This window comes from Dasypus novemcinctus, chromosome 25 (assembly GCF_030445035.2).
Source record: "Dasypus novemcinctus isolate mDasNov1 chromosome 25, mDasNov1.1.hap2, whole genome shotgun sequence".
NCBI lineage: Eukaryota > Metazoa > Chordata > Mammalia > Cingulata > Dasypodidae > Dasypus > Dasypus novemcinctus.
Window position 1 is genome coordinate 43,769,631 of NC_080697.1, and position 22,790 is coordinate 43,792,420.

Below are 22,790 nucleotides of genomic sequence, written 5' to 3' on the forward strand. Positions count from 1 at the left end.
TACTCCAAATTGTATTCACCAAACGCAATGGATGTGCCACAATGATGAAAGTGGTTGTTGATGTGTGAGCAGTGGGGTGGAGTGAGGTGTGGGGTATAGGGGAACCTCTTATATTTTTTAATGTAACAAATTTGCGATCTATGTATCTTCAAAAAAAATACAATTAAAAAAAGACTATGAAAAAAGAAAAATAAGTAAAAGAAAATTATTATTTGAATCTTTGGGGAAAAAAAGCTACATGGAATGCCAGCAAATCAGAAGCCATTGACCAAAAATTGTGCATCTGCAAACAATTTTCTTTAGTGTCTCTTCTGGGAAGGGGTGGGGGGTGTAGAGAGGTGCAGTGAACCTCCATTTTGTCACCGGAAATATTGCCTTCCAGCTCATGATTTACCTCCGGTCTTTCCTCTCTTTGATCTGGTAGTAACTTTTTAAAGGTGAAGGATTATGTTTCTTGCAGACTCTAAATCCTTTGACCTTCTTACTAGAGGAATGAACAGGTTACCAATCCAACTCCAAACTATCACATCCCTTGCTGCTCTCTAAAGATGCTCTTACTTTTCTCACCTCACCTTTAAACTTGGTAGACTCTTTTCCTGGAATGGTTTCTCATTCCCACCCTGAATCTTCACTTTCACAATTTTACTCTGTCTGAAAAACCTAATTTAAATACTGCCTTCTCCATTAAAAAAAATAAATATGCTTTTTTAAAAAAAAAATCCTTAGATTACATAAATGTTTCATTAAAAATATAGGGAATTCCCATATGCCCTGCTCTCTAGCCCTCCCACGTTTTCCCACAATAACAACATCTTTTCTTAGTGTGGTACATTTGTTACAATTGATGAACATATTTTGGAGCACTGCCACTAAGCATGGATTATAGTTTACATTGTAGTTTATATTCTCTCCCACACTTAATTGTAAGTTATGACAAGGTATATAATGGCATGTATCTGCCATTGCAGTGCCATTCAGGACAATTCCCAAATCCCAAGAATGCCCTGAAATTATACCTATTTTTCCCTCTTCCTCCCCTCAGAACCTCCAATGGCCACTGCCTCCACATCAATGATAAAAGTTCTTCCATTGCTAGAATCACAATAAGTCTATAGTAGAATAACGATAAGTCTACTCTAGTCTATCTTTTATTCCCCAGTCCTGAGCATTCTAGGATGGTGATATCCACTCCACCTCTAATTGAAAGGGGTTTAGATCCCATGGGGCAGACAGATGGGACTATCTTGCTTGCAGTTGCAGACTCTCTCTCTTTTCCTTAAGATGATCATTGTCCATCATCATCTCCTTGTTAGTTGTCCTGGGTGAGTCCAATGAACAGAAGAGTAGGTGTTCCAACTCTGTTGAGATTCAGGGCCCAACTGGTGCATGGAGAGTCCAAAGACTGAAGTTTCTTGGACATATACCTATCAACTCTTGTACTAACTATAGGTTCAAATAGAGGGGGCAGAAGAGCCATGTGTAGGTAAACCATGACTGAGTCCAACTCTGTCAAACAGGGGAGCATGGACTCTAAACTCCTGAGCTGTATACAGTGTCTGGACTAGTATCTATATATCTCTAGAGCCCTCAGGAACCCCACTATTTGAGAAAATATTTACTTTGACAGTCAATGAGATCCTGCTGAGATGTGCAAAAGCATAACCTCTGGAATGAACTCCCAACTCACTTTGAAGTCTCTTAGCTACATAAACTCATTTGTCTTTACCCTTATCCCCTTTTGGTCAAAGTCTTTTTCCAGTTGCATTGCTAGTTGGTGCTTTATAATAATCCCTTGGTGCCAGGGAGGCTCATCCCCAGGAGTCATTTCCCACACCAGGGAGAAGGTAATGCATTTATATGCTGAGTTTGGCTTAGAGAGAGGCCACATTTGAGCAACAAGGAAGCACTCAGGAGGCAACTGTGATATGCACCCTATAATACTATGCTAAGTTTCAATTTCAAAAGTAAAGGTTCATGAGTACAGTCATCAATATCAAGGGCCCATCAATGGTCCATTCTCCTTCACTAGTCACTGCCCCTGTACTCAGGGTATTCTTGATGTGTCATTAGAGAATGTAGCAGAGCTCTTCAGGATGGGAATTCTATATTCTTTTGATTATTGTGTGGATCTCCACCCACCATGACAATGCCCCATGAACACTTGAACACATTCATATGCCTTATAGGTATGTCCCAGGTGAACCTCCTCCCATGCATCCCCTATCTCTGACACCCCATATCAATGATCCTCCCCTGCTGCAGTTGTAAACCATTAAAATTTAACTGAATCCTTTAGTCTGAAGTAAGCTCTTCTTCCCCAGAAATTCCGTAGCAATTTGTGACTGCCGAATTGTTATTACTTTCCACATGATCTCTAAAGGGTGGTCCTAGGGTTTCCTTCATGTATCGCTCCCTCCCCCACATTGCCTGAAAATTCCTCAAAAATACTACATGTTCAATTAGTTGTTTTATCATTCTGTTAATCTGACAAGAGTTAAATACACTAAATTAATGAAATAAAAATATATTGATTGGCTGATGATTTAGTAAATAAATTGAACATTAATCTATTACTAGGTCACTATAAAATAGCACAGATATGCTATTAAGCAACATATAAAAGCTGACTTACTTTCTTTTTATAAAAATCCAGTTATTAAAACTATGTAACTGCCCCCAAACCAATTTAAATTTAGGAAATAACTGGAGAACAGAAATACTTATACTCAAAAATTCTTATCAGACTACAATATGTAATAGCAAAAAAAAAAAAAGCAATCTAAAAGTTGGAAATAACTTAATAATTATGGCATAATTGATTTTAATGTCATGCAGGTATTAACTATTTTTTAGCACCTAAACAAGAGAGGAAAATGAAGCATCAAGTAAAATTAATTGCAGAATAAATAAAAGTGTAAGATTCCAACTATTTAAATAAATATAAAATAAATAAGAAAAATTACACCAAAACTTTAATGATTTTTATCTGAGAGAATTATAGATGATTTTTAAAATATTTTTTGGATCTTCTAAATATTTTTGCAATGAATTATGTAGTACTTTCACAATCATAAAAGCCAAGACATTATTTTTCAAGTATTTTTCCCTACACTGACTATCGGTCTTTTGTGTGTACATATATATACAACCTTTAGAAAAAGAGAGGACCCAAGAGAAAGCATATTTATTCAACACTCCAACAATACTTGTGGAAAATAAGTTAGGAAAGGAAGAGGCTCAAACCACACAGGTTACTATTCCACGGGGAGAACCAAGCAGGATGTCCTTTACATATCGATTATTGAAGAATATTTTCAAACTACTCAGTAGACTTTTGTACCTGCTGGTATCCTAAAATCATTAGTCTGCTAACATTTCACACTTGTATTTGAGTGCAGGCAGTATTTGCAGATCTGATACTAGAAATCAAGAAATGGGATCTTGCTCAAAAAGTGATTATACTTCACAAATCGGCTATAACCCTAACACTGATACATGAATTCACCACCTTTAGCTCTCCCACCTAAAGCATTAGCCTTTGTTGGGTCTTTATTTTTTTATTTTTTATTTTTTAAATATTTGTGCTTTTTTTTATTGTCTTTTTTTTTTTAAGATAAATAGATCACACAAAACGTTATGTTAAAAATCATGAGGTTCCCATATACCCCACTCCCCAACCCCTGGGTCTTTATTTTTAACACATTTTGACTAATTTAGAAAAGATAAAGAACCATCAGAAAACTTTTTGACTTAAAATTCAGTATTTTGTTCAGTTGTAGTATGCAAAGATGGTGCTTATGTGAAATATATATGTATTTTTTAATAAATATTTTACCTTGAAAAAGTACAGGGAAATTGTTTAATGAACTGTACAATTCTATGTTTACATATATGTATATGTATCTGTATCTAGTTTACAAAGTAACTGGCTAGTACAATTCAATAGTGTCAAGGTCATGAAAGACAAGGAAAGACTGATGAAGTCATTGACTGGAGGAGAATCAGGGGACCTGACAATTATATGCAATGTGGATCTTAGAATGGATCCTGGACAAGACCAAAAAAAAATACATCATTATTGGGAAAAAAAATGTTGAAATCCAAAGAAAGTCTATAGTTTGGTTAATAATGTTATACCAATATTAATTTCCTGGCTTTCATCATTATACTGTGGTTATGCAATATGTTAATATTAGGAGAAGTTGGATGAAAAGTATATGGGAACTCTGTGCTACTTCTGCAACTTTTCTATGAGTATAAAATTATTTCCAAAAAAAGTTTTAAAATTCCACCTGTGAAGTATACTTGCATGCATACACAAAACAAGGTAGAATGAAGAAATGAATGAAAAATAGTATTTGAATCCTCCTCCATTTGAATATTTTATTCAAGTCTAGAAAAATAAATTGCCACTAGATAAAAATATTGAAAGTATATGCTAATATTTGTCAAAATATATTGCTGCATATTCCATTGTATTGTCCAGCTAGATAATTTTTTTTCTAGTTTTGTCTTAGTCTATGTTCCTATGAGTGTTTCTTTCATTTCCTCTCATTTTTAAGAGGAATTTCACATTAAGTGTAACTTCTACCACTATTTTTAAAAATTCAAAAGAGAAAGCATGGATGTGAAACTCTTTGACCAGTCTTATATTACACATCTTCATCACACATACCAGCTCTCTTTGAAAGAAAAAAAGCACAAGCAAGCAAGAAAAAATTTTAATATCATAATCCTGTCCTTTAATTGTTCAAGTTGCTTTTAGGCAGATAAGTTATTTAGGGCTAAATGATTAAAATACACTCTGTCTTTTCCCAGGAAAATTAAACTATGATTTTAGAGGAAGCTTTGGATTTCTTAGTTCAATTTAGAAAGAAGATGTTCTTACTTTGATTCTAATCTTATCGTATACACTGCCACAATAAAAGCCAACTGTTTGTTGTTTTGTTTTACTTACAGGCCAATGTGCTTTGTAAAGCAACTAGAGATTCCTCAGTATGGCTACAGAAACAATGTCCCCACAACTACTCCTCGTTCCAACTTGGCCAAGGAACTTGAGAAATATTCCAAGACTTCATTTGAGTACAACAGTTACGACAACCATACTTATGGCAAGCGAGCCATAGCTCCCAAGGTGCAAACCAGGGATATATCCCCCAAAGGATATGATGGTAGGAGGTGCACACTCTTATACATGAGAGACACATTTGCCGTTAATAATGTTGTTGTTGTGTATATCCATTTCCTACAAAATAAGGCGGGCATTTGTGGTCACTTGATGGGTACCAAAAATTACTTTGTTCACCGTATGGCATCGTAAGCGTAAAGCCTCCCAGGTTCACACAAGTGTAGGCGAATAAGAACCTGAGTTGCGGGGGGTCCTGGGGGTAGGAGATATTCTGCCCCCTGGTAATTCCAAAGAAACACGTTCTTGCTGCTTGCACAGTGTAGATAGAAGTCATCGACTCATTGTTTTTGAAGGTATCGGTAAGGCAGTGTCATTAGGGTTATAAATTATTTTTATAGAAATGGTCACAGAGAGATCATTCAAGGACTGCTGGTATCAACACCCTTGAGTTCTTGGCTTTTTTAGAAAGCTTTGCATTGCCTTGGTGTTTCCAACCTTGGATGCACAGAAGATTCCCCTGGGGAGATTTTCAAAATCTGGTGTTCAGGCTACACCCTCCACCAACTAAATCAGAATCTCAGTGGATATTCCTTGGGCAGTGGCACCTTCTAAAAGCTTATCGATGATTCTAATGTGCAGCCAAGGGTTGACCACTACTGATTTACCTATCCTCTTCAGAGCAACTCAAGGATCCTGTGCTGGTTTTCTGAGGATACACAAAATGACAGGGACTCCCTTAGGGGGCTGCTAAGTCATGACACAACTTTGTTACTTGCTGCACCACAATGGTATATACCCCTAAAACAGAATTGATGAAACCAATAAAATATTTTAGGCTTCACCAGGAAAAGATCTTTTGTTTTGTTTTGTTTTTGCCCTCATTCTTATTTGAGCCTACTGTCAATGGTATAAACCAGGTACTGTTTTATTATAGAGCCAATTTGGTAAATAGTTTAAAACTAGAGGGTAAGACTGTCTTTGATTTTACTTTTTTAATCTAACCACGTTTCTGCTTTAGATTCCAGGATATATGGACTTTTAGTTGGCAAATTTCATGAATTGGGACTTGGAGTGTAAAAGTTTTGATGATTTAAAAGTCTTATCTTGGTATTCCCTAGCAGAGGGAAGAAGATAAGTTTTTTAAAAAGATTTTTGAGCTAATCTTTTTAAAATGATATTTAATTAAAATCACAGGGCGCAAAAAATATTATTTAAATTGAATGCTTAGGGAGTTGTGAAAGCTTTTTCCAATTCAATGCCAGTTGCTGTATATCTTTCTAAGCTATGTTGTCATTCTTGCCTTAATAACAATTAATTATTGTATAGCATGTGGTATTTCTTTGATATATCATACATTGATTATCCTTGTGTGTTACCAAAACTTAATAAATAGGAATGTAGATGAAAATGAAGTAAAGGAGTGGCTGTAGGAGGTAACGGAGAGGAATTATCTTTTGGTTGTTTTATTTTGTTTATTTTGTGATAATAACTTGCTAATTCCAGGTTTGGTTGTAATTTCATTTATTTAATTGCAAATGAAGGATGAAAAGAAATTAAATCCCCATAATTGAGGATTTTGCTTATTTGACTTTCAATCCATTGATAAAATAATATGATGAAACTTTCATTAGATATTAGTTTTACACACCTATTTTTTTTCTATATGGCCTAATTTCTTTAAACTTAATTTTACAGTTGGACTCTAACCCTATAATAAAAGGAAACTTCTGAGTAAAGTTGTGATCATGGTTTTAGGGTCACAATCCAGTGCAGTGTGCTCAAAGGCAATTCTACTCTCAGGTCTACTATTTATGAGCCATACGATATTAGACAAATTAAACATTTTGTGCTTTAGAATCCTCCAGAGTAAAGTGGGAGTAATAATTTCTACCATGCTCATGTCATAAGGTGGTTGTGAAAATTGATTAGTGTGTATGGATATTTTGTCAACTATAAAGAGCTAAACAAATGTATGTTAATTATTAATTCTTCCACATTCTGGCCAAACACCTCTTGTCAGAAACTTAGGGAGAGCCATGCTCTGCAGTCGAAATACCAGTAAAGAAGAATCATTGAGACCACAGAAAGAAGACCTCAGGTCTGGAGGAAGAAAAAAGAAATAGAGCCTTTTACCAAAAATCATTGAGAAGAAAATAGGCAACTGATTCTATTCCACTAAATTCATCTGACAAAATTTAAACACATCAAGGAAAAGTGTCACCTAAGAATTAGATTAGCTGGGTGAGAGCTTCCGATGGGATATGAGCTGAGAAGGAGCACTGCTGTACCTTGCCACAGACTTGCTGCAGTCTAGAGCTACCATCCAAGAGCTTGCTGCCTCAAAGCCTTACTTCAGGTGCCCAAAGAATTGAGTCAATAGTCTTAAAGTCAGTGAACTGAGTCTGTAGTTGGGGGTGGAAGGCATAAGACTTGGGGAAGAAGGAGCCAGGGACCTGCAAATGCTGAACAGGATAGGAAAAATGTACAACCCATCTCCCTCGTTTTCTGGATACCATCTCTTAAACCACACCAACTGTAATCAAGGCGCTCAACCAACGTTTATTTAACCACCAGTATTTTTCCAGACACCATGCCACTTCTGCCCAGAGGCTTTGCCATAAGCTTTATTGAAGTGGAAAATTTTAAAGTCGGTGGTGAGATCTGAGTAGAAATTGTGTGAAGACAGAGAAACACATGGTTTTGTGGGAACTGCCAATGGTCTGGCAAGGCTAGGATGAAGAGAACTGAGAAGGAAGAAACGTGGAGACTGGTGGAGCCAGCTGCATCACATCCTTTGCCACACTGAGTTTGAGACTCTCTCCTGTAGGGTTTGGAAATCCATGCATAGGAAATTAATAAGAAGGAGAAGGATGAGAAAGAACTGATGGTTTCTAATTTTGTACCTCTGGCCCTGTCCGCTCATGTAAGCATTGAACCCACATTTCCCCGTGGCCTAAGACAGGGGTCTCAAGCCACAGCCCACAAACCAAATTCAATCCCGCAACTTATTTTGTATGGTGAGCTGAGAATGGCTTTTACATTTTAAAATAGGTGGAGAAAACATGAGAATATTTTGTGACGTGAAAATTATATGAAATTCCAATTTCCATGTCCATAGATAAAGTTTTATTGGAAAACCACCCTCATTCATTTATGAATTATCTTGGCTGTTTTACACTCCAAGGGCAGAGGCTGAGTAACTCTGACAGAGACCTATGGCCCACAAAGCCTAAAATATTTACTATCTGGTCATTTCCAGGAAGAGTTTGCCTACTTGGTCTGACATCTCTACTTATATTGCCAAAAAATGTATCACACTTTGTTTATTTAAAACACATTACATTCCCAGCTTCCCCACCCACCCAATGGACTCCCTTTATTCCAAATTTCTAGGACTTGGAAAAAAATGTTGACCATCCTTGAATTTCCTCATTTTTCACTCCTCAAGGGCAATGTCTGTTGTTTTGACTATCAACCTCCCATCTTACTGCCATGGCCCTGGGTCATGGTCACACTAATTGCCTCCCTCGTCATTCTCGCCTCCCAGCACCTTCCACTTGTTAGTCTTTCTGGAACAGGACTTTCCTTGACCTTCAAACACCTGCCCTGCTCAATGCCAGCCTCTAGGATTGACTGCTCTTCTATAGCTGGAAGACTATCAGTGCCCCTCTGTACCTAACCATAAGCTCTCTTACATCTGATGGAAATGTCTCCTTTGTTAAGTCCTCTCTGACAATATTCTACTTGCACTCAGCTGCTCCTGTCTTATTAACTTACTTTACAAATATTCTGTGTAGAATAGCCTGCCTTGACATGGTAATTGTTGATATCCTACCATGTAGCACTGTGCCTTGTCCTTTAGTAATTTCATGCATAGATTATCTTGTCTTCCCACTAGATTGTAAGCTCCTTGTGGGCAAGAGGGCCTTGTCTTAAGGTTCTTTTGAATTTCATGCAGGCCAGGTAAAGAATACTTACTGATTGAGCAAGATACTGAGATAAAGAATGTTGGCTTGGATTTGAAATAAATTCAGATCATTTAAGTAAACTACTCGCATGGCAGATGATATCTAACAGCGTAATTTTAGAAGAAAGCACTTTGCTTGTGCATGTAGGATTTTGCATCCATGTTTCAATTTATTTATGGTGAAGTACAAATATGAGCCTATGTAAAAACTATCACAATCCATGGTATAAATTGTAAAGTGTAAAGGTCTGGATTAAATTAGGTGAGCCTAGAAGTTATTCAGGGCCAAAAAACAAAAGCTTCATCATCTATATCTCTTGATTGTATCCACTTTTGTCTAGTTTTCAGAGAAATTCAGGATTGTAAGGACACGTTTATCTATTCCTTAAAGAAAACATTAATATAAAGGGCAATGCTACTTGAGGGAAGTGAGTGTTTCTCGAGAATGAGACCTGCATATTTACCAAGATTCTTACATGCAGAGTAGGGTAATAAAAATTGTTCTCGTTGGAAGGTAGGTTTTTTTTAAGTATACAGCCATACTTAATCACTACAAATCCCATACAGTTTTCCTTTTTCCTGCAGTAGAGGGGATAAAATACTTGAGGAGGTATTTCTCAGTGTGGTTTAAGATCCAATGGACTCCTGACATTACAAATGCAACTGGGGCCCTCCAAAGCAATTATATTTTTCATAATATCCGGTGATAGGCTGGGCACCTGGAAGAAAATGAACAAATTCTTGTTCAGCTGCTTGATTAAAAATAGCTTTATTTGTCGAAAGAAAGGAGGGTACATTTTGTTACTGTGAAATGACTCTGACCTGACAAAGCAGGGGCTCAGTCAGTGTTAGTGGAGGAAGGAGGAGAAGAGCAATATTGCGGGGAAAGCATCCTCTCCGCCTGAGGCTGGGCTCCTCCGCAGCGCCCCCTGGTGTCACAGAGAAATCGTGCCAAACAAGGAGGCGAGGAGAAATGTCATGAACCAGCATAAAGGCTAAGAGGTGGCCATAATTATGATTACTGAGACTAAAAGTTTTCTCAACAGTTTATGACTAAGCTATAATTATTAGAACTAAAGGGCTTCATTGCCCAGAAGAATTAAAGTATAGAAACTCTTACTTTAATTTTGAATAATAATTTTTAAGAGTGTTTACCTTTAGTAAAGGGATATGTTTGAAAGCAATTAGTGTTGAACCTGATTGTTTGAATGATATATGCCCATAGGTGCAGCAACAAATTGATGGTTCAGTCATTTGCTAAAATTCTGGAAGACTCCTATCTATTTGATATAATCCAGAAGTAGAATCCTGTAATTTAAGTATTTTTAAAGTAGATGTACCATTATGTCTGTTTTCTTTAATAGATTTGTAACTAAGATAATTTAAAGCAATGATATAAGAAATACAATAACATTTAAGATGCATTTTAGTAACACAGTTTCTCCTAGAGAAAGCATTTTGAACAGATAAAATGTCAGGCTAGATCATAAAGCCTAGTCCCCTTGATTCCAATTCTGCTTTTCTGACTAGTCCTTGATTTTGACCTTGTTAAATCTTAGTTTCTGCATCTGTGAAATGAGCATTAGCAACCCACTGGGATGTGGAGAAGGCTAAATGAAATACTTTTAAAGTATTCTGTAAACTGTAAAGGGCTATATCAATGTAAAGGACAATGGGAGAATTTCATAGTTTGAAGGACCTAATTTCCCTCCAATTAAGTAGCACAATCTCTCTCTCCCTCTTTGTTCCCACCGCACATCTAGCAAAATCATCCCTTATAGGAGCTGATTAGGGGAATGCTTTCTTAACAGCCCTAATACACAACTACCTGTATTTGTTACCATTTGTTTTATAGACACGTTTTTCCTTTGGTTGAAATTCATTCATTTCAAAGGGAAATTTATTTTTCTATTTTTCTTATTTATGTGGACCACCTTTTTGCCCCTGAACCATTGACTAGTCCTCCACCAAAAAGGAAAAGGGGGAAAAAATGTCCCCCCATAAGCAATTTTTCATTTCCGTTACAATTTTTCCACTCCTATTTATGTAACTAACACTTTTAAGAGGGACCAGAGTTTGAACCCAGGACCTCATACATAGGGAGGGGGTGCTCAACTACTGAGCCATCCTGCCAGTGCACCTGCAGGTGTAGCTTCTCTAAGTAACTATATTTTAAATGATGTGAAACCACAAATGTTAGTCCATCTTAGAATACCAGAAAGTGCAAATGGAATCCATATGATGGTGGAGAGTTACCTCACAAGGGTTTATTTTGTGTCCCTCTGGTTCGCCTGATTCTCATCTCTGCCCACTCAGGAATGCTGTGCTGTTGTTTCAGAGACAGTGGCTTAGACTGTGTTCCGATAGAGGGACCACTGCCACCCCCTAACTGTATGGTTTTGCTATTTATATAAGATGTATTCACAAATAAATGAAAAGGGACATATATTGTGGGGCACTTGTCTCAGTAGTGCTTGTACCCCCCAACAAGTGTGATAATTATTTGCTATTGCAGTGCTAATTTAGATTTAACACTATATAAGTAATATCGTCTACAAGTTAGTCATTGTGCTTCGTAGGTTTTCTTGTTAAATTGACCCCGAGTGGTATAAAGTAGCTCCTGTTCTTGCTGGTTTGCTTGCTAGTTTTAGGCAGGGAGATAAGATGTGAATGGGGGCTGGCGACTCCAGGTGCTGGGGCCATCATGCTACCTACTTTCTTGGTGGCAGCCTAGGGTTTAGAAGGATCAGTCACCATTCTGGGAGGCGGACATGACATTATCAATGTCATTAAGCCATGTTCTTCAAGCTGCACTTGAAAGTTATCAGTGCTCCAACGCTAAGCCCTTTCTTAAAATTTGTGTTCTATAAAATGCTTTGGTAATTTCTTGGTATTTCCCATAATGATCTTGTTAGCTATGTTAGAAGCTTTTTTGTTTTGTTTTTGCTTCTTTCTTCCCATTTCAAAGGGAAAACGTTAGGAAGTTCTCTTACAGGATAGGAGGCTTCCAATTCTAGAACTGGTTAACATCCATACTGAAAACAACAAAGAGACCAGGGGGTGTTGTTAGAGTCCCTCCTTTAGCCAATGGACATAACCAGACTTTCCATCAAAATTATCTTGCTGAGGCTTTGCCCAAGCAAAACTGGAAACCAGTCCAAGTTTTATATTCAGTAGCTCCTTTTTCTCTTTTTCTTTTGGTGACACCCCCATCCCGCATGTCCCCATCATCAAATTCTCCTGGGCTGCACCCTCCAGGAGGAAGCACACTGATCCTGGCTTGGAATAAGGTGCCAGAGAGGGAGCATGCTCCCCTCCCAGGCATGCTTTAATTTTTTAACAGAAAACCACTCAAAGAGGCCATGCTTAATAAAAGGAGTCTGTCTCTAAGGGAGGTTTTTAGGAACATTATAGAGGGAGATATTTTAGTGGAGATTCTTTGTACACTCTCCAGGCTCACCTATCTGTAATTACTTCACCTTATTCAGGGTAGAACACGTGGCCTTGTGGCAAATGAACAGCCTGTGACTTTAAATCATCTCGGTAAGGACAATATGTCAGTGAAAAAGAACCCACCTCCACAATAAATCGTTGATCATTTTCTCACCCATGTACTAATGGAGATTTTTAAACAGCCGTGAAAAAAAATCACACTTGCTCTTAAGTGCCTGTTTGGCTGATAGTGACATGGTTTTTCAGAAAGGAATACTAAACAACCAGAATCCTATAAGTGAAGTAGCACACAGAAAGATAGAGAGGCTATTAAATATAAAAGGCAATTGTCCCATATGCGGTTTGTGTCTGAGTATGGCAAAACAGCCATTCTGCCTTGTTTTAAAATTAATCTTTAGCTTATTTATGTCCACAGGTATAAGGTATTTTCCTCCTCTCAGCCGTTAGTATCTCACTCACATTGCTCTTTATTAGAATTACGGAATAAATCTTTTCTTGAGGAAAGGGGTGTTTCGGTCACATCGCCTGGTCTGCACACCTGGCTAGAAATCCCCTTCCCAGAATACACAGCCCCGGCAGGTCTCCGAGGTGGTGTCCAGCTCCCTTGTCAGTCTGGCTGGCCAGCGCTCTCCACCACTGGGCTGGGATTGGCCTCCGTGCCCACTCCCAGCTCCACGGGCCAGCCAATGGTTGCGCCGGCGAGCGCTGACTTTTCCAGTCCTCAAAGGAGCTAAGGAGCAGTCAGGGTGCAGAGAAGGCACCAGCCGGGGAGGCCTGGTCACCTGGCCTTCTCCTTATCACAAAACCAGCCCGAATCCTGGCTGACCAGGTGCCTGCCTTAAAACACAGGACCTAACAGGGCAGGGGTGGCCTCTGCTCCATAAGCAGCCTCTTTTAAGGGATGCGTTATGCACACACACGGTCTCTTCCTCCCCCAGCACCCAGGTCTCTCCTCATTTAAATATGCACAACGTTAAAAAAAAAAAAAAGCCTGGAGGTTATTTTTTTTTTTAGGAATAAGCCTATTGCCATCATTAGAAACCCTCCCCTCCCGCTATTAATGCGTGTTGGGAAAAAAAAAAAAAATTAGGGCTGGTAGGAAGTCGGCTGTAGATCGGAGGGGGCGTCGGGGCCCGCGGCGGGCGCCGGGGGGCGGCGGGCGCTGGTGGGGGGGGGCGGCCGGGCTTGGCCGGCGTGGGGTGCTGGGGCTCCTGAGTCACCGCGGCTTTCCCGCCTCTCCCCTCTCCCCGCAGCCAAGCGCTACTGCAAGAACTCGAGCCCCACGAGCAGCACGACGAGCAGCTACGCCCCCAGCAGCAGCAGCAACCTGAGCTGCGGGGGCGGCAGCAGCGCCAGCAGCACCTGCAGCAAGAGCAGCTTCGACTACACGCACGACATGGAGGCGGCGCACATGGCCGCCACGGCCATCCTCAACCTGTCCACGCGCTGCCGCGAGCTGCCCCAGAACCTGTCCACCAAGCCCCAGGACCTGTGCGCGGCCCGGGTAAACGCGCCGCGGGCGGCCCCGCCGCCGCCGCCCCCGCCCGGCCCGGGCCCAGGCCCCGCGGGGAGGGGGGCGGGCTTCCCCGCGCCGGGGCCGAAAGGCAGCTTCCCCCCACCCAGGTTAAAAAACAGAAAACAAAGCTAAAGCTCTTTAATGCAGTCAAAGAAAGAAAAAAAAAAAAATCCTGGTGCTGAGTCACTGAGATCCGAGTCAAACAGACGACCTTAAAAAGACGGGGCTAATAGGAGCCTCTGATTCAATTCTGCTTTCTTTTGGAGATTCGATGCTTACATAAAAGCGTTTTTTGTTTGTTTTTTTTTTTTTTACTTTGAAAAAATAGTGCAACGCTGCTTACAGGAGCTGTAAGAGAGCCCCAGTGTTTTAGCAGTGCTCATTTTTCAAATTAGGAGAAATTATTAGCTTGTTTAGATTATGTTTAAATGGAACCCCTTCTCTATTCTTTAGGATCAAAAATCATTTCCTTAACCAATATAGAGCACACGATTTTCATGTTGTTTAAAATGATTGCACAGAGTATACAAAGCTAAAGAAGCAATAGGATGTGAACGTTAAATGTTTAATAGCATTGTCAAATAAAATGCCAGCCAATGCCCCTTCATTCCCATTGTATTATCCAGTACTAGAGAAAAAAAGTTAGAATCCGATTTTTTCACACTAATCATTCATGCAATCTTAGCCAGCACTCATTCGTTTAAAATATATAAATATGCTAAAAAGTTATGGAATATTTATAGAGGTTTTATATTTTTTTAATTTTCTTAACACTCCACTCGTTGCTTATGCTGAGAACAGAAGAGAAAGAGTTATTTAGATGCACAGAAGAGCTCAGGGAGCGCTACCTCGCCGGGGCCACTAGATGGCCGCCGAGAGTCGGGCAGTGCCAGGGAGCCAGTTGTATTGTGTTCTCAGAGCAGAGGCTGAGCAAGCGGACATGTTCACCTCTTCTCCAGCAAAACAAAGGTTTTCTTTCTCTATTATCTAAAGCTTCTTGGCTATGCACCATGAGCTCACAACACTGACAGTAGTTTTTTGATGGTTTGTTTTTTTTATAAATAATTGTAATTTGTATGACTGGAGAAAGGTCAGTAATTTTATGTTTTGCACATGCTTTCTTTTCTATTAATATTTTTATTCCTATATATTGGAGACTCGTCCAGGGCATGCAGTTTTTCAATGTGATCAGGGCTGCTAAAATGTGAGACTAGCATGGAATGGATTCTGTGGCAAGGGAAATAAAAGTAACCCCTTCCAGTTGTTTTCACTTTATTAAAATTAAACTAAGACTGAGGGAATATATCCAATACTAAAATGCCTAAAATTAGTATCGAAGCTGCGATCAAGAATGCACTTTGACCAAAAAAAAAAAAAAGAGTTCAATACTGTATAATTTATCAAGGTAGCAGCCTAAAGGATGGGATTTTCATTCCAGGCATCTTCCTTCTGCTAGTGCAAGGAGAGGAAAGAAAGAGGCGGCTAGACATTTCAGTAGGCAGCAGCTTTCACGTCAGCTTAGAAATCAAATTTTTGCTCCAGTGTCATAACTCTTGGAGGGGAAAATGGAGGCTTATTGGGGGTATTTTGATTTTTCTTACTCTCTGTCCTCCTGTGTCCTTCCTTCTCTCCTTCTCATGAAAGGCAACCACTAAAGCATTTTTATTAGTTTCAAAGTTAAAAAAAAAAAAAATCTCCCTCTCTTACTTCCTTGGTTTTTTAGCCAGTTGAGTAAATTGCAGGTTTGCTGAAACTTAGAGTGGGTCAGACCATAATCTCTGTAGTAGAGATGTTTAACCATGAGTGCATTTTTCCTTCTCTTAAAATGGAAAATCCTCTTCATCATAGGATTTTGTATTTAAAAATAAATTCCAGTTCTTTTTCCTTACCCCTTTATCCCTCTAATCTCTAATTCTTTTGTGTTCCTCCTAACTGTTAGCATCAGTGAACCTACAGAAGAATTTTTAAACTGATAAAAGAAAGAAAGATGATAGGTAGATTGTTGATAAAAATAAATATGTTTCTGACCTCTTAAGAGAAGAGAGCTGAATTTAAGGACTTGTTTGATTTTCTTCTGGCCAGGCTAGTTTCTAAAAACAGAGACACATTAGAAAAAAGAAGAGACAGACAGACAGATAAATAGATGTCAGGCGAAAATATTTTCCAACCAATTTCAACAGCTAAGCATGGAAAATACGGAAATTTACCACCAGATCACTTCTGCTTTCCTTGGGGGTTTATGTAACCTTTAATGAGATTGCAAATGAGGGATTTCATGTTTGAGTTCTATATTGACTGAAGACAGGATTGCAGTCTAAGGGGATAAAACCATGGTTGTTGCAAGAGAGTCAGGCAACAGGCAAATGACCATGTACTTCTATTTTGACAGAATCCGGATATGGAGGTGGATGAAAACGGGACTCTGGACCTCAGCATGAATAAGCAGAGGCCGCGAGACGGCTGTTGCCCCATTTTGACTCCCCTGGAGCCCATGTCTCCCCAACAACAGGCGGTGATGAACAATCGGTGTTTCCAACTGAACGAGGGGGACTGCTGGGATTTGCCAGTAGACTACACCAAAATGAAACCCAGAAGGATAGATGAGGATGATTCCAAAGAAATTACTGTATGTCCTTTTCATTGAACCCTAACTGTTACACACACCAGAGAGAAATTGTATTTTCTTTTAATATGACCGTTAGCTGATTAGGACTTAAAAAAAAAAAACAAAAAACCTTTTTTGTGGACTCAGAAGAGATTCACAACTAACATTGATTTGAATGAAACAAATTATTGTGTGTATTTTGAAGAATGAATTTCGTTTTCTAGCAGTGAATTTTGTTATAAATGATTTATTTTTAAAAATGTGTAAGCATAACATAGGAGTATTCTTTCAGGTAGAGAAATATAATGCAAGTCTTGAACACTTTAATGTCTATTTGCTCTTAATTAGCTGGCTCTTTGAACCTAGAGGCAGTATCTGTTACCTAAGAAACTTAAAATATTCATGATAGTTTAGCCTTCAATATATTATTTCAATACAATCACCTAATTTTTTTTAAGGAGGTACTGGGGATTGAACCCAGTACCTTGTACATGGGAAGCCCAGGTGCTCAACCACTGAGCTACAACTGCTCCCCAATGAGAGTTTTTTTATTTGTTTTATTTCTTAGGAGGGACCGGGAATCGAACCTGGGACCTCATACATGGGAAACAGGCACTCAACCACTTAAGTAAGCTACCTCAGTCAGTCACCTAAATCTTTAATGACTACAGTATTACCAAAACATGTATGTCAAATGCATATTTTTCAAGTAGTTACAACTTTCAGTTTTAGTTTATTAAAGTAGTTCTTTAGGCTAAGAAAAGGAATGAAGAAGAATTTGTTCTTTACTGTACTGACTTTTACTCCAGTGTGCAATTCTGAAAATGATGACATCTTTAGTCACTGAAAATGAAAATTCCTTTTAAATACAATAAGGAAACCACCATCAAAGCAATAGTGTCTTACAGAAACAAGGAGGTGGAGGAAAGGTAACTGGCTATATGTAGAAATAGGTTGGGAAGGCTCCTATTTATAAGACATCCTAGAGCCTGTTAACCTTTATTCTTCACATTGATTGACATATTGAGGCCTTGTAAAAGAGAATGAACTCTCCTACCAAATAAGTCATGGTAGCTGAATCTCCAAATTGATTTTAATGAAAATTAAGCCCTCCTAAATAGATAGAAACATTTTTATCACATAGACTGTAACGGAGTTTATTGGGTAAGGTACATGGATTTATGAAGTACATTTGCTGAGCATTGCCATCTATAGGAATTTCTCTGTTACTGCAAATGGACACAAGTCTCAAAAGTAGACACTTTCTATTAAAAAAAAATGAGTGGCTACTTAAGGATAATTTAAAATTACGACATTCCTCTAAATTCATTTCCCGTTGCCTTAGATCTTAAAAACACATGTATGCACTGTACTTACCAATGATTAGTAAAACACACCTCAGATATTTTTTAAATGTAGAGTTTCAGCTCTGCAAGGGACTGTTGGATAAAAGTGTCACCAGTGACAACAATTCACCAACAAAGTGAACAGTGGATGAGAAAGACCAAATTTGAAACGGTCTCTCTGGTTGTCAGGTTATCTGCCCACTGTCATGATTACTGCCACTGTAATAGCAAATATTAGAATCTTCGAAGTTTAGAACATTTGGGGAGAAATTAAGGCCCACCACATAAAACGTGACACTCCATAAACAAAGCCCAGTATGTGTTTTCAGAAGGGTCTTCTTCATGACAGAGATGTGTGGCCATTTTTAAAAGTATGTAGGAATCAGTGGAAAATGTGGAACAGGCAATTCCTCCTTCTTTGGTCTCTATAATATACGATCAACTGTGTGGCTCTGAAGCTGTATTTTGCCTGCAGCCAGAAGACTTGGATCCATTCCAGGAAGCTCTAGAAGAAAGAAGGTACCCGGGGGAAGTGACCATCCCAAGTCCCAAGCCCAAGTATCCTCAGTGCAAGGAGAGCAAAAAGGATTTAATAACGTAAGCATAATGTGAGGTGAAATTATTCCTCTTCTTAACTTTCCCTTTCACTGGTTTATCTTAAGAAATTGGATTTGTATACGCCTTGCCGTTTGAGCATGCGACATTCGCAGCATATAAATGTTTCAGACTGCTAGTTCAGTAAAGCGAGCAGCTAACTGTGTATTTGCTTGTTCTTAACGATGCTCTATTGTATGGAGACGCCATTTTCATTTAATCCTGTGCATTTTGCAGCTTTTCTTTAGGGTGCTTAAGTCCCCTTGCAGACATTGCAGCTAAACTGGAAACAATGAAACTTTTTTTTAAGTTTTTTTTTTTTTAACATACTTACTATTTTGGCTGTTTTTGTTTTTGTTTGGTGGCAGATGTCCAACTCCAGGGTGTGATGGGAGTGGTCATGTGACTGGTAATTACGCCTCACATAGAAGGTGTGACTTCATTTTTTTCATGGTGGATTCTGTCTTTTCAATTTATTGTTTTCAGCTTACCTCAACAATGCTGTCAAAGTAAAAATGTTGAATTATGTGTCAACCCTTTAAGTGCTATATGTTGACCTTTTAAAAGCATGCTAATTTATGTGTTGTATAATGTCTTTCATTTTAAAAGAAATTACCTAAATTTGCAAACTACTTTTTGAAACATTTAAACCAAAGAGCACAAATATTTTATCTTTTATCAATTGTTGATTATCAGAAATGTTCTCTGGAATTTATATCTAAACGTATTCAGAGTTAATTATACAAAAATTCAATATACAGCACTTGCCCCATCGCTTTTCTGCATTAAACTTTTTAATTTCAATTTTTATGTTGTGTTTGTTCGGGAGGCTTAAGCTAATTAGAGGGTTGACTTACTTGAATATCCTGACCTGTCTTACAGTCTGTCTGGCTGCCCATTGGCTGACAAAAGCATTCGAAGTATGCTGGCCACCAGTTCTCAAGAACTCAAGTAAGATTTAATGAAAATCATTTTCTCTTTTAAAAATCTATGCATTTAATAGTTCACAAAAACAATGTGTGACTTAAAAAAATATATATCTTTAAAAATCACCTCAGCACTTCAGTGCCTTTATTCAGCACACAGGAATCGTGTCCTCATGTTTTTAGCCACTTTTCAGGGCAATCCATTCTGCCTTTTTCCCTTTCATTTTTCTCTAGTTCTTTCATATCATATCCTTTCTATTTCAGATTTCCTAAAGCATAACTATTTTCTCTTCAGATATTCACATGCATGGAAGGGAAATTTTCCAGTTACTCAAAATTTTAGGAAATGATTGCAATTTTTAAAAAGTCAAAACTGGATTTTTTAGAAGTCAGTAATTAATACGGTTATTTAAAATATGGGTATTTAAATAGCACCTAATAACAAAAAAACCTACCACTATCATAGCAAATTCCTTAAATACACTGTGGTTGTAGTTCTTAGTACTCTTTAGGATAGTGATAACTTGCAATTCACTAATCTATGTAGTCATGGTATTCAACAACACACATAGACATACTTCTAATTCCAATAGTTTACCTCCTTCTCCTCTATTCCTATAATTCTGTCTATATTTCAAGTGTAAATACAACAAAATGGTGAAGTCACCTCCATTTATACCCAAACTAAGGGATAGTGGGTTTTCTCCTTTGTGTGATAAACCACCACAATTAATATTGTGGTCATTGATATTCGGTTCCCAGACATGTTTTGGAAGAAGTCACAGCAGGTTGTAGAAAGTATCTTAAAACCTTAGGTGTTCAAGTTGGAGTCGACATTCAAGTATATGTAAAGAAAGAAGGGCAGAACTCCTAAGACAGTTCACAGCATGATGAAAACCAAGAGTCTCAATTATCATTGTTTCTAATGATTTTTCCCACACGTGACATATTATAAATATCATGATGTCAATTTGCTTGGTTTTCATTTTGTTTGGGAAAAGCCTTATTACCAATGTAAAGAAAATGCAGTTTTCAAACCTATATTTGATTCCTTTCCCTACTATCCTACCCCCACTCCCACACCCCAATCCCTTTACGATAGACCAGGGTTATCACAAAGTGTAGGATTTTGTTTCACACCCATGTCATTTTTTACAGGATCCCTGTTCAAGGCGCTAGTGCCATAGATCACCTGCTCATGTTCAGTGACTTCCTGAACTAGCAATTTCGTCACAAGACTCTTGGAGTTATCTTCATGGAATTTAAACACCTGGAGGGTATCCTCTTACTTAACAACTTTAAAGTCTGTAGCATCATCCAAAGCAGTGCCTAATGGACAAAATAGCTTTTAAAATCTCAAAAATGGACAGCATTAGCAAGAACAATTCAACCCTCTTTGTTAAGGCATCTTTTTCATGGCATGACGCCATATTTTCCCTCATGGTCAAAACGTGATTAACTGCAGTGGGAACTTGGCCAACACATCAGAGCATGGCAACATTCCTTTGAATTTCTTGATGAGGAATACTTTGCAAACGTTTGGCATATCTCCAGTTCCATCAGTCCAGCTGTAAACAAGAAAATAGCCTTTGTACGACTTGTATCTAGCATTGCTTCCAACTGGTTAGCGTCTCAGAACCCCCAGGGTCAAGAATATTTTTTCTGACTCGTCTAGTTTTCATTGGTTTGCATCCCTTGACACTGGGCTTGGAAGTTTATGTTGATCTGAAATTCCAAGCAGACCTGACAACTCACCAATCCTATTTCTACAGTTTCAGCCCTTTCTTCTTAATCTTATTTCATCTTGGAAGTTGGATGTAATGGTCCTCTTCACCATCAGCACCTTCAGAGGGAGGTGGTTTGTCCTTCGTATCCTCTAGTGCAGTGTAGGATTGGTCACTTCTCACCTTGCCTCTTCCTGGAAGCAAGACCTTGTCTTCCAGTGGGCAGGTGGCTTTTCCTTAATTTTGCTAACGTAAAAGCCACACCCATTTCTAAAACTGTCTTTTCAAAATTTTGATCGGCTCTTTCTAAGAAATCAAAACTCGACCAATATTCTGGAATGGTCCATTTCTATTAATGGATCTTAATTTAATGACTACTCTGAAGTCTAATATTTAAATGACCAATTTTTACTTAATAACATGTCTGTCTAACTTGAGGAAACGATAGAGAGTAATATTTTTCCCTTTAAACCTTTTCATAGATGACACTACTCCATCAATTACCTTTTCATCTGAGTCAGAAAGGTCTGTTGGCTGGCTTTCCCATAATCTAGAAGCATGGAATAATCCCTTTAAGATTGATGGTAGATTTCTCTAGAATAATTCATGCATGTGTCCTTTTCAATATATTATTCTTTATGTAGTTTTTAAGACCTTTGATCAATTCCTACAGCAGCAGCATCTTACCACATCTAGAATGTAGCACTCTCTAATTCTTCATAAAGACAGAAAGTGGGTCCCAATTACCTCAAAAAAAAAAAAAAAGTCTCCATTACGTACCAATTAGTGAATGGAATTTCCTACAAACTTTCCTTTTGATATTTCTAATGCTGAATTTTGATAGTTAGCCATGAACCGGACGGACCTTATTGATCATGACAGGCAATGAGTTATGCCAAATAAACTTAAGCCTCAAGCCATTTAAACTTACTAAGACAACACTTTGCTTGGTTCTCATCCAGAGCAACAAATGGGGGATATTCAAAAAAAAAAAAAAAAATCAGTAATTGTGTCTATTTATGTACAATATGTAAACTGAAAATGTATTAAAATTTTAATGTGTACATTAATATTATTCAAACTCTGGAACTATTGTTTTTTCTGGTCCCTAGTCCATTTGATGTAGAAAACATAATTCAGTTGCTCAAAAGTAAGGTAGGAAGTACCACAGAGTAAAACTGATAATTCAAGGTAGCAGACAAGGATAACTGCAGTTCAAAAGCTCCTGTGACTTGCAGACCCTTTCAAGTTGATGCTTTGAGGTAGAGTCAATAATTACATTGTACATACCTTCCACCAACCTACCTCACAGGGGTGTTGTGAGGATTACTGCTTGTAACTTTGAGACCCCAGGTCAAAAAAAAAAAAAGAATAAAAATGCATCAATTAAAGTGAATTTTTTTTTTTTGGTGAGAACTCTTCCTAAAGTGAACTCTGATTCTAAAGGGAAATTTCTTCTCTTAAAACTTCATTGCTAAGATTCACCTGAAAGTAGCAACTTGAAAGAACTCGCAAATCATATCATATCATT

General features: G+C 38.2%; 1 protein-coding gene across 50 annotated transcripts in view; it reads left to right on the plus strand.

The window, feature by feature from the left end:
• The window catches only part of MYT1L (myelin transcription factor 1 like), a 616,195-nt gene that overhangs the window by 478,167 nt on the left and 115,238 nt on the right, over nt 1-22,790 (plus strand). For 29 of the 50 annotated variants that reach the window (XM_058287946.2, XM_058287963.2, XM_058287948.2 and 26 more), the window contains 5 exons: nt 4,960-5,171; nt 13,802-14,052; nt 16,454-16,690; nt 18,491-18,612; nt 19,492-19,560. In XM_058287946.2, the coding sequence (XP_058143929.1) occupies nt 4,960-5,171; nt 13,802-14,052; nt 16,454-16,690; nt 18,491-18,612; nt 19,492-19,560 (891 nt within the window). Of the gene's footprint in view, nt 1-4,959; nt 5,172-13,801; nt 14,053-16,453; nt 16,691-18,490; nt 18,613-18,977; nt 19,041-19,491; nt 19,561-20,693; nt 22,335-22,790 lie in introns of those variants that run through there. The other 21 variants (XM_058287952.2, XM_058287957.2, XM_012519322.2 and 18 more) reach the window with 3 other exon arrangements.